Source organism: Wasmannia auropunctata, unplaced genomic scaffold (assembly GCF_000956235.1).
Source record: "Wasmannia auropunctata unplaced genomic scaffold, wasmannia.A_1.0 LD334186.1, whole genome shotgun sequence".
NCBI classification, from domain to species: domain Eukaryota; kingdom Metazoa; phylum Arthropoda; class Insecta; order Hymenoptera; family Formicidae; genus Wasmannia; species Wasmannia auropunctata.
The window spans coordinates 377262-390339 of record NW_012028704.1 but is presented as its reverse complement, the minus strand read 5'-3'; the positions used below and the strand labels follow the sequence as shown (position 1 = coordinate 390339).

Genomic DNA, 13078 nt, shown 5'->3' with positions numbered 1-13078 from the left:
TTGAAAAATCTAATTGCGTATATATACAGAATTACGATGTATAATTTGTATCTGTAACTTGCAGATGATTTGCAGATTATTTACTTAATATATAAAAAGCTATGCTATATAGTATTCGAAATATGAAAAATAAATTCTTTATTATCCAACAAACTATGATATGAAAATTAATGTTGGTCATAGAATCGTTACGTTCTATTTTTACTAATCAAGTGACTGTCGTACAAGTATAATTACGTACAAGATAAATCAAGTGAATTAGATAATTGAATGTCGGTAACACGATACAGCTCTCGAGAGAAGGGATATTTTTTTATTGCATTGCAGAAAAACGCAATTTAATAATGATTTACGGCCAATTGCCTATGTTAAAGATCAAATTATATAGAGAGGTGGCGGTGGCGGGGGGAAGGCACCGAGGAAGGTGGTGGTCGTCTGGCGAGCTCGGAATACGACAGCATCGTTTGATTCTCGCGGTGGAAAACCAAAGCCCTTCACGTATTTGCCAAACGTGCCGCCGGCATACGAATGCGGCCACCGTGGCTTCTGCCTACCCATCGTTGCTCTTCTCTTCTCTTCTGCTCTCTTCTCTTCGCCCGCCGCTCGCCGCTATTCGTACAGTTCGTACTCCGCGCTCGCGTGCGTGTTTCGTACACGTGTATGCGCGCCCGTCGAGACACGCACGGCTATCCGGACGGCAGTCGCTCTCTCGCGCGGTTTATCCACAGTCAATAAAGGCGACCTGTCAGCATGAATACCAAAAGCGGGGTAGGTAGGTAGGTCCAATGTGACGCCCTCGCCGCCGGAGCTTCCCCGCCGACCCTTCGAGCCTGGGACCGGGGGGTGCACGCTGCTGTGGCTGTTGCGAGATTTACCGAGGTCCGTACATCATACGCACGTGCGTGCTCCAGCGGTATCGTAAATACCGAGATAGAAGCCATATATTCGTGTGCGTGTGCGCGTGAGATTACGAACGTGTGTGGAAATGCGCGGCCATATTCACGGCTCGCGCGAGTAGATTCTCTTGTGACTCACTGTGTCGAACGCCACGTTTCCGAGTAACGCCGAGGTTGGTCCAGGAGCTGCAGTATCTAGTATCTTGGAGCTCGTGCGCGAGTGTTGCATAATAAAATTTTCGTTTGACCGAGAATAACTATCGCGAGGTATTCTTGATTAATAAAAATATACGTCAATGGGGGGGGGGGGAGGGAAGAATTTAATTATTTCGGTAACATAAAGCGCATATTTTTGTGAGCTCGGATACGCGGCTGCAATTAAAATGTAATAAAGTAGAAATTATGAGATATAAGTGCGCGAGTTTTATACCCTGAGTTGTATGCTTAAAAATATAGTTATCGAAATGTACGATAATTACGAATAATACCGGAAAATTATGAGCGATTGTCTGAGAGGAATGCAATTTAACAGTGACATTTGATATGCTACAGTACACACAATTAGATTACAATTCCAATGCGAATCAAGCACTTCAGTATGTAACGATATAATATTAATGTGAATTACACGCCGTTTAATTAATAACTATAATGGCCAGGACCGTCAATATCACGGTGGTATTTATCATTATCCCCTGCGAAAATTCTACAGAATACTAATTATCTATCAAGTTATTAATTCACTTACGTAACTCTCGATATCCCTTGAAATCTCATTTCGCGCTCGATGCTGCTAGCATATAGCATCTGTTGATTATGACTGAAAAGAAAGAACGTGACGTATTGTTTCCATGTTTAGTGTGCGTATTTATCGTGCGTGAGAAATCGACACATGCGAGATATGTCTAGCGAAAATAGGTATAGAATACGTAAAAAAAGAGGCCGTTGATCACCATCGATGGCGAGACGTATATGCTTTCTCTGTCGCGAGCCCTTATCTCTAGCTAGGACTTTGAAAGATAAAGAAAACCGTTTCAATTTCCCTAATGCTCGCACAGTCTCGCTCTTCTGCGTCTCATGCGATCCTCTTCTTTCCTTTCTCTCCTTCTTCACATTGTCAAACCCCGTCACTTCGCTTTATTTGTCTTCCGCTTGCCTGTTCTTGCCCTATCCCTTCTCCCAGTGGAAGCTTTTCCACTTCCGCGTCGTCGTTTCCGCGGCTTTTCCGCTCTCGTCCCTTCTCCCTCCCGTGTCGGTGTTCCTCCGCGTTCGTCCGGCTCACTCCGTTTCGTCTCAATCTGACGTAAACCTGCGGTCGACCCCATCCAACCTGAGGGACGAGAGAACCTTCTTCGGATAATCCGCGCGAGTCCGTAGTTTCCGGATAACACGACAAAGGGTAGAAACAGCTTACCGCGATCCTCCGCGAGTCTCGGGATCGGACTGAATAGCGTCGAAATAGGACTTCTTCACAAATCACAACGTGATTGTTCACTAGATTAATGTTGGCTGTAAATAAACGGTTTGTCCAAATCCGAGAAAAGCGTCGAAATAACATAACATTCAGGCTTTAGCATTAAAGTATACGTTCAACTCTAAATTCGTTAGATTTTGAGAACTACGAGAAATGTAAATGCACACAATATATATAAACGCAAAATGTAAAATTTAAAATAATGATAAATGACAATTTACATATATTGTGTAAATCTAAAAAAAGGTTTTTATGGATATCGAGGAAAATTTTACGATCTATTTTAATTTTATAATTTCGCAATATAATTGATGTTATCTTGGACGATTATCTTGGATCCTTACGCGATATCTTGCTAAAACCATCAGTCGCGTTAATTCGAGAATACTGTGTAATTTCGGAATGCGCCATAGATAAAGTCGATAGACAGATAAATGAGATACGCGTCTTAATACGATCCGAATAATTAATCGTCGTAAATCTTCAAGGGAGGAATGTTAAATGACTATTGTTCCCCCTCGTAGTGCGAATCCACATCCACCTAACTTGTATTCAATTTCCGTTATCTTATTTCAGAACTCTGGCAAGCTAAATCTTTCACTCTATTGTCCGATAATTGTTTTAAGATCAGCATGTAACCTCGTTGCGATTTAAGGCCACGCTTAAGAATACCTTGCGCATTTGCATACTTGCGATCACGTGTTTGCGACGTTCCTGGAGTTTGCACGAAATCCTGTAATGTAATTTCTGTAATTAAGCGTAATTGATCGCGTTCTCTAATCGTGACAAGGGCACCGGAACGGATGTGTATTCTAATCCTTCAATCTGTTCTCATTTGGGGCATGCGTCTCTCACTGTAAAGTCTTGTCGTAGTACCGCTTTCAATATGCGGAAAGCAAGAGAATACTTTCAATACCGAAGTAGGAAAGCGCTTTTAGTGTTACCTATGAAGTGCAAATTGGCGCGATAATTCTTGAGATTTCTTTTTTTATAAAGTAGTCGTTGCACAGCAAGTGCAATCGATAAATTTCTTCAGGAATGTACCACTTGCGGAAGATTGGGTATCGTAAATACAGGCAGATCTTCTTCGACGGAAGGATTGCGGGTGGTAGGGTACTCCGGGACACTAAGCTTGGCTAATGAAACGAATATATCATCGTGGTCGTGGCCAAATCCGTTTCTACTATTACTACACACGCCATTACGTTCCTGACGTCGTGCGTTAAGCGTCCCATTTAACCTCGTCTAAGCTCCCTGCTAAAGCGTATGTAACGCGTTTGCAATTGAATCCCGCCAAGTTACATAAATCTGTAATATTGTACCTTGAAGCTAAGTTGGCTCTCTTGTTTAAAATTGCGGTGACGCTCGTTGCACCATCCAGACTGAGGCGTTCTGACAATGAGAAGCAATTAAAAAGTTTATAATGAGTTTGCCGCGTTGTTTACGTGATTATAAGCGCGAAGAATTTATCAAGAGAATCGAAAATATCATTATTTATCTGAAGGTTTACTTTTATTTTTTAGAAATCCATTATTTACATTGAATAACTTATAATAAATCGCACAAAAGATAACGGCGATTATTTTTGAACTGTTCTTTGAGATTATAATCCCCGAGAAAATAAAGTTACTTTATACGTCTCAGCTTCATGAATGCAGGTTAATATAATTTCCAACGTTTCTTAAATTTCTACTCTCGTCTGCCACGATATCGCGAAAGTTCATGGTTTTTAATTAAACTATCAGCGACACAAGTCGAGAACTAAGTGGCCAATGAGCGAAAGCACTCACTTCTCAAGCGACTAGTAGTAACGGATCCTTAACGACCGGCTCGGAATTGTTTGCGCCGCTGAAACGAGTTAATGCAGGAAAGGTTCGAAGGACTCGAAGGTTACCTTCGGGAGTAAGCGAGGGCTATGCGAGATAATACCCGAGACCGTCCCTTTTGGGACAAAATCTCTTCCAAAGGCTTCGTTACGTTAGGATGCCCTGCAGCGAAATCACCAAATTCCTGCAGACAAAATATAAATAGATACTTTTGTACAGTTGCGTTTGCAATTAGAATGAAATTGGAGTAAAAATTTGAATTTTACTTGTTAATATTTGTTATATTAACAATATATACAATTTATATACAATACAAATTACATTATATAACAATATAATACATATTATTGTCATATACAATTTATATAATTCTTTAAATGTCGTTTTTGTCTCTGTTAACAACTCTTACAAATAATAATTAATCGAATTATTCTTATTGTGATAAATTCACGATTACAGTTGACGAATCGTTCCATTTGTTAGAGTTCAAGGAACTTTAATAAGATCGATTATTATTATTTGTTTTAAGCAAGTATCTGTCACGCCGCGATAATTTGAGCGAACGTTAAAAAGTCAATATGAATATTTTCCACGAATTCATTATTTTAAGCGTAAACCGCTTTAAAAGCGTCTTAGATATCGACAGGTCTCGATAAGTTCTCCAATCTTCTTAGCTTCAAGCTACCTCCGTCACAGTACGCTTAAACTCGATGATTGCATTTGCCATTCACTGCGTTATTTATTAGCAGTGAAGTTCAAGACTCAGAAAAATATTCCTGACGATTGAAAGAAAATATATGGAAATTTTGCGTAATTTATAATTTCGACAATAGAAAAGTATATAGCATAAGCACCATGCAATTATTAAACGAGGAAAGCGATGTGTCTTTACTGATTTCAAATAGCTTTTGTAAACCTTGTAAGCTAGGAGAGCTGGGTACTAATTGGAAAGCACTTCTGATCTACCGATTCGTACCACGTCTTCACCGATCCTTCCTAACTTCTCTCAATGCTATCCAAATTGCTGAAACTTCTCTCTGAGTTACATTTCTGTGCGAACTTTATCAGCTAACGCAATTTGTTCTATGAATTCAAATGTGAGAGGTCAGAGCACAGCTATCTGCACATTGCGTAAAGGCTTGTGTGTTAGAAATTATGATGATATGCTTAATAAGCTATGATTCGACTATGCACATATCTTATATTATATTATGTATGAAAAGAAAAGGATAAAAAACATAAACTATCTTTTATCAATTTTATTTTTTTATGCAAACGGGAAAAATGGAAACAAACGTGCTACTTCGGTAATGTAGGTATAAGTTCTCTGGGGGATAAAGTTGCGTAAATCGAGCATGACTTTTTATTTAGCAGGGAAAAACTTGGAACAGTTCTGTCCCTGCGCACGAAGAAGTCTAATTAGGAAAGATATCGACAGTTCAACTATTTGGTCTCTCAGTGTTCTTATATTATAATGTTCCCAGAAAAAAAAAGTCTCGCTGTCCCTGGACACTTTTAATGTAGCAGCGTTTCTGGGAAACGGACGAATAAGATAGAGCTACCAACTGGGAAAATGTTCATTATTCAAATTATCTGGAATACAATAACCATCGTCGCGTGATAATTCTCATCGATTGAGTCGCATGACCATATTGTAGCGCGATGCCTTCTGCAAGATAGACTGTATTAAATGTGTCTACGTAGAATGAATTATACTCAACTGTATAACACTATATGATTTATGCATGCTCTTTTACTTCGTGGGACTATGTTATTAATCACGTTAAGTATTCTTAATGGTCGGACGTCATTTGTACACATGGCCGTTAAACATCGAATAATAATGTAATAATCTTGAAAATTTATTTTAAAGTATTAATTTGGAAAATTTAAATCTGATATTAATTTTATAAGATCTAATTAATTCTAAAAATATCCGATATTCAATCTTCAAAAAGTCTCATCGTTTTGATATTTTACACACACACACGAAAATTATTTTAGAAACTAATTGTGAATTTGAAAGATATAAAATATCTCATCCAAAACGTGTTATCTGCATCTTGTTCTATTTATATTGACGTTTTGCTTTTTATTATTTTACATTTACAAAGTTGTAGGCAAAGTATAAACGAGACAAATTATTTAATACATGCAATATAATCTTTTCATATCTAGAAGATTATCCTTCTTTGTGATAGATAATTTACGGGATAATACAAACGTGCAGTTTATAAAGTATATATTTTAGACTTTCTTCGATCTCTATCCACGGTCGAAACTGAGTTTGCCAGCTAGAGGCGACTGAGATTTTTTTTCTCTCGATTTTCGACGAGCGGACGTCGTCACTCAGAATATGGTAATCGTTGACCGGCGCTTGATGTCTCCCCATCAATCCGCGTGGAGCACGGCATTCATCCTCGTATCTGTCGTGGCTGTCGCGAGTTTATCGCCGACAAAACGCGGCGGCGCTCGTTAACGACGTGAAATACGGTCGCCCATAACGAAGGGACTCTTTTCGAGGGCCGCGGGTAGTGGCGGCGGCAGCGACGGCGATATTTTCGCTTTCGTCGTTTCGTTCTCCCGCGCCCCGCTTCGGTTCGACCCGATGCCGCCGCGCCGCGATACGTTATAGGGCTTTAAAAGGACGTCGTAATGACCACGGGTCGGCGTTGATTAAAAAAAGCTTCATTCCCTGGCAGGGACACGTGCGAGGACACTGCGGATTGCGTGCTCAACAGTTTGGCATCTGTTTAAATACAGACTTGTCTGTTTCTCTATCATTGAGTAATTAACTATATTAATTAAATATCAAATGAGTTAATACATACATATAATGTTTTTACTTTTTATTTTCTCATATACCTATCAAGCAACCTTACAGATTCTTTGTAGTTCACTTGATCGGCGATCAATCCGACTTCTCGACTTATTGTTAGCCAATCCCATTTAATCCATTCGATAATCGAATATTATCAAATCCGATCTCGCAATCAGTCAAGAATTCTAAGCCGTAGTGTATATCGCTACGCGGTCCCACGAGCGTCGGGATTTCCACTCGGAATGCTTTTTAATAACATTAGCGCGAAACGCCGACCGTTGTCCGCTGTAATCTCGTGGTAGCTCTCGCGCGCGTCGTTTTACGGCAACAAAAAAAAAGGGAAAAAGGAAGAGAAAAAAGAACGCTCGAGTCTCCAGTGGCAGCCACGAGGAGAAACGAATGCAGCGACGACTATACCGGCTATACCATCTCGCTGACGTCGGCGAGACCGGAGGAAGGGAATTTAAGCCGCGAGGATAATCCGCGCTTTAAAGCGTTAGAGCAATACTGCGCTGATACTTCTCGCTCGCCTGCCTATATTTCGCTCGTTCCCGCTTGCCACATTCATCGACGTATTCACACCGACGTTGGACATCGGCATTTCGATGTCCTCTTTTATACGAGAGTGTAAAACGGCGCACCAAGGTCGACCTAGCTTTCTAAACGGTAAGAGCACACGGTTTCGGGAGGGTTGATTTTGTATCGATTGCTTGATACATTGATTTTTGATAAAACCATAGGGAGATAATTCATCTATTTAAATATCTCATCTTTTATTCCGTGAAACATTAATAATGGATTAGTTAAAAATCTGTTTCTCTTTTCCTTTCTTTCGTTCTTTTTCAAAAGTTTTTTTTCGAAAGATGGTATTTTTATTAAATGTTAAAATCCAAGCTTAACTTTGATTTATTCAATTGTATCTTACTAACAAATTATTATTGTTGCTTAAAGCTAAAACGGAAATACATTGTAATTAGGTTTAGTTCAATTAATAATGTCTTTTACGTGATATTCTTTTTTATTGCAAGAAAACTAAACGAATTAATTATATAATGCGAAGCGATCCACTTTCGTAAAAAAAAAATAAAAAAAGAAATATCGAGAGCGTCGTAAGATTAGTTCGTAGCTGGCTAACTTTCCCGGCGAGGAGAACAATGCTCGAGAGAAATTTGTTGACGTAGCTCCACGATGTTATCGTACAGCCTCGTAAAAAGCACACACGGCGGAGGACTGACATGGTGGCCGAAAGAATTGCACGAGGAAGGGCAGCAGGGGAATCCGGTTATCGGTTACCCATAAATCGAAACTGAACGAGCTGACCGTGGTAGATGGGTCATCATAATCCGAACGGACGATGCGTACCAGCATCGTCGATTGAGGTTGCTCACCGTCACCAACGAGAGTCGTGGCTTCGTGAAAAAAATTCAGCATGCGAAAATAAGTAAATTGCACCCGTGTATTACACGCAATTACCCGGTATTTAATTATAACGTGGTGTTTTCACTAGCATGTGTAATTAGCATTTCGTGGTATTTGCGAATATAAAATAATTATTTTGGTTATACTATGAATAGTTGTGTTCTATCATCAGTTTGCACAGGAATTAACTTTGAATTATACGTAAATAATTATACATGTGCGATAAATAATATACAATTTTAATTAATTTTTAAATATTATGCTTATGATATAAATGTTTAACGTACCTAATTGTCATGGTGACGGATTCGACAACAAATATATAAATGATGAGGTAATTTGCATCTATTTGTCTTTACTTCAATTCTTTTCTATTCGTTAATTTCTTTCTTTGAAATTTTTGTATTTTCGGATAGTTGAATTATATAATAAAACGTTTAAATTGTACAATAGCAAATAACAGAAGAACGAAGTTTAAAATATCGCGAAGCCTGATTCCTGCAAACAGCGTAACGATGTTAACAGGATATAGAAAACTTTCCCTTCAAATACGACGTATTGTAGATTTGCGCGGGTGAATACGCATACATTATTCATCTAGAAATATTCCACGGGAATAAATCGGACGATGCATGGCGCGAAAATCATAATGAATTATGCTTACACCGCCTTGATATGAATTTGACGTGGGCGTGAGCTCGCGCAAGAAGAAAAGACGAGTCGACGTTTATTCTCGAAATATTCGGCCGGATATTTTGCGCTGCACCGCCAACGGGAATGGCGAGCGCGGCGCGGCAGCGGCGGCGCGGCGTCCGCGTCGGAGAACAAATGATTTAATGAGAGAAGGGCTGGAAACCCGACAGTAGCAGCCAACCGGGAAATGAGAGAGGGAAAAAGGGACACGAGGTGGCAGGGAGTGCGAGAGGGATGGCGAAAATACGGCCTGCGAACACACTGGGTATGAACCCTCTGATGCAGCGAAATACCAATGAAACTCCGGCAAAGGGGGGCCGGCCTGCGTACGGAACTTTTCGGGACAATTCTGCGCGCGTTTTCTCTCTCTCTCTCTCTCTCTCTCTCTCTCTCTCTCGACTGGCTATTATGCCTCGGATAACATTACATGTGACGATTAATGCGGAGAGCTTATTCAACAGCGTTTATTCTTAGTCACATCATCAGATCGCAAATATTTGATTTTCCTCTTTGTCTCTCATCTCGCCTGCGTCATTATCCGCTTCGTCAAGTAACCGATCGAGCTGGAGATATTCCAAATGCGAAGCTTTCAGAAATGTTTGGATTGTGGCAATGACGCTTGTATCTTCTACCCCTTGCGGGGATGATAATTTAACCAGGCTGAGTCGCGCGACTACATTCAGTGGGATTGTACGGATACCGCGGATCCAACTTTACCGCGCTTTAAATGAACGCGCCTCGGTACGTGATGAAAATTTGAGATTCGTTAGTGCGACGAACGCCGCGAGGAAGTTTCGACGTGTCAAGATTAGACGTGCAACTTTTAGCTATTTCGTATAGCGACTGTTCCGCGGGATAAAAGTTTCCCGTTGTACTTTACAAAAAAGAAACGTAGAAACAATAAACAAACGTAATTTTCTACTGCGAGTTTTATAGTTGTCTTTTATGTATCGACGCATCTTGAGTCGAGAGATGCGTCGTATTATCTGCCAAAAATTTCTCCGACGACAGCGTACTTCCTTTACGGTGTCAAACAAATTTCCGTCGATTGAGGCGAGATCTTACCGAAGACGAGATCCGATGCTTTGGTAAAAATCCGCAAACGCTCGTACGAATCGTGCAACTTCGCAGAATTCCCTCTTGGAAATCGCGACGGGTGGTACTGTAAAACTTTTACGACACGCATTATGATGCGAAGCGAAGTCGGTTGCGTTCGTGGGAACGTAAAAAAAAAGGCACAGAGCACGCGCGGTATATATCCAACCGCACGATATATAGTTCTCGCTACGCGAGATCTCATCGCGCGTAAAGCGAGCGTTATGATTTTCGCGCCTTTCTACGCCCGACGTTTATTGAAAGAATTTACAACGACGAAAACTTAATAAAGGCCGCGACGTCCCTCGCGCGAAGTGCTCGAATGAATCGCGTCGCGTGGCGAAAATCCTCGGTGCTAGATTACAACAGGTGCACGTAGAAATTACAACGTTGTTCATTATAGTAGGCAAGAAAAAAAGAAAGAGGGGAGAGAGACAGAGAGAGGAAGGGAGAAAGAGAACTGTTAAAGAGGACACTGGCACAGCACAGCGAATCGTACTTATGCGAGCAAGTAGAAATGGTACGCGTATGCACCGTCACATGGATAAAAACGTATATATGTGGTGCATGGATGCTCTCACACACTATCTATTCACATACGGAAAATGCTTTCGACTATTGTACGTCCATATATACCCTGTACTTGGGTCCGTACCTCGGTTTAGCGACCGTTTATGTCATGGTGTGAACGCAATGTGTACATGTTTTACGTCTACTCGTTACACGTTTCTGCAAAACGGTTCACCTAACATTCTCATTTTAATTTTAAACGTGTATAATCTTGCGAGGAATGTAGAAAATTATTATAATAGGCTATACATGAAAATTATTATAATAGATTATACTATGTTGTTAAATTACGAATATAATAAGATTTGTTTATGATAATACGGATTGATCACATTTAATAATAATTACGCATAATTTCTCTTTCATTTTTTGAATATAGATAATAGTATTAAAATATTATTTATATTAATATTTATATTTTGATAAATCTGCTTATAAAATATGACAAGATTCTGAACATTTTACAATTTTTATTATTTAGTTGTTTTATAAATTATAATATGTACAATTAATTATATATATATATGTATATGTGTATATATAAAGATATCTGTCGCTCATGAAACAACAGAAGAAACGAAAAGATTATTACGTCATTATTTATACATTAAAACATTGATTTTTTAAATTTTAAATTAAATTTTTATTTTTATAAAATTTAAATTTGTAAAAAATAAATACATTTCACTCTCTCTCTCTCTCTCTGTCTTTCTCTCTCATGATCTACGATCAATAAAAAGAAATATTATTATAAAGAAACAATATTTTAGAAGATTTGCTAATGATCACATGAAATGTAAGCTATACTTTCATCTAGTTGCGTATTTCGATAATTGCCGCACACACTTCGTTGAAATTCTGTAATTTTCGACAATAAGATTAAATGTCCCCAATTTCATTTGAAATTGAACAATAATAGCGATCTCTTTCCGGGAGAGTTTTTACACGTGATTTTTATCATAACTCGATTTGTGCGAAATGGGGAATCGTGCGACTCAGTATCGAGGTATTTTCGGAAAATTTTTCTAGGTCGTTTCAATTTTCATCCAAATCGATCGATTACACCTATAGCCACGCATACGAAAGTAATTACATTTTTGGGACGCCATCTGGAAAGACTGATCGCGGAGAGCGCGGGAATTGATGTTACAGCTGTATTTCGAGAGAGATAAAATTGGGAACCCCAATTTCCATCTCATACTTTTTCATGACTTTGCTTAAACGCTAATAAATTGTTATTTATTGCGTTTGAAAATTGTACAATCGTATTATATTTTTAAATATTTTATATAAAGTATCTAATGATATTTGAGAAAGAAATTTAAGTTAATATTTCTTATTGATAATTTTTTGTGATTATTGAAGATGCATTTACATTAGGATATTTTTAGAAAATGTTATTATAGTAAGAAGTGTTAAATAACGCGCGCGAAGCGCGCACCTGTAATGCAGTTTAGTGTAAGAATAATTTGCAATCATTGTATTACCCAAATATAACAATTTACGATTTTGTTGTTAGGGAAGATCAAGGGAGCGCGCGGCGCGATCGGTCAGGATAAATTATTAGCAACGAAATCGGAAATTGTTATATTAAAGCAATTAAATATCAAATAAATAAGAGTCTCATTCGATTGTGCTTAAATAGCTGTGCCAGCTTAATAGACATAACAATGTTATTTTTTGTAAATGTTTTGTAAACGTATCTTGGAGCAACAAAAAAAACGCATAGTCGTGTATCTCGAATTACCGAACGCTCTGTACCGTATGTTGTTGTAATTACGTGTTTTCTGGCTGAAAGTTGTATAGGCGTGTACATGTAAAATCATACGCATTATATAGTAATCTATGTCGTACGAATTGACTATAACGACTCTCATGCGGATGATGAAGTGGAAGGGTGCTTGAATGAATCGGTTTATGTTGTGACAGGAATGAAAATATGGTTCGATGAGCATGCCGCCACCACAAATACGGAGGAAAAAGGGAGAGCTACACGGTAAAGGATGGACAATGATAGTGGATATGGTGAGTGAATGATGCATTAATAAAGTTAAATTTTATCCTACGATTTTAATTATAGCGTAAGAAAAATCACGTAAAAAATAGATGATAATTTCATAAAACAAAATTTCGTATTATTATCAACAAACAAATTATAACAAATACAATTATTGTATCAGAAAATTTTGCAAAAATTATTAGAATTCTAGTCATTTCATAGTATTCTAATATCTCTTCAATTTTATTTTGTGCATTTATATGTCTAAGTAAGCATTTAAAAATT

The 13078-nt window shown here is 38.5% G+C and overlaps 1 protein-coding gene across 1 annotated transcript in view; it reads left to right on the top strand.

Moving 5' to 3' along the window:
* LOC105459482 (phytanoyl-CoA dioxygenase-like) overlaps positions 1-13078 on the top strand; it is a 121307-nt gene that overhangs the window by 25365 nt on the left and 82864 nt on the right. Inside the window, 1 exon segment of the mRNA XM_011705571.1 lies at positions 12724-12819. Coding sequence (XP_011703873.1) covers positions 12798-12819 — 22 coding nt within the window. The 5' untranslated portion in view covers positions 12724-12797.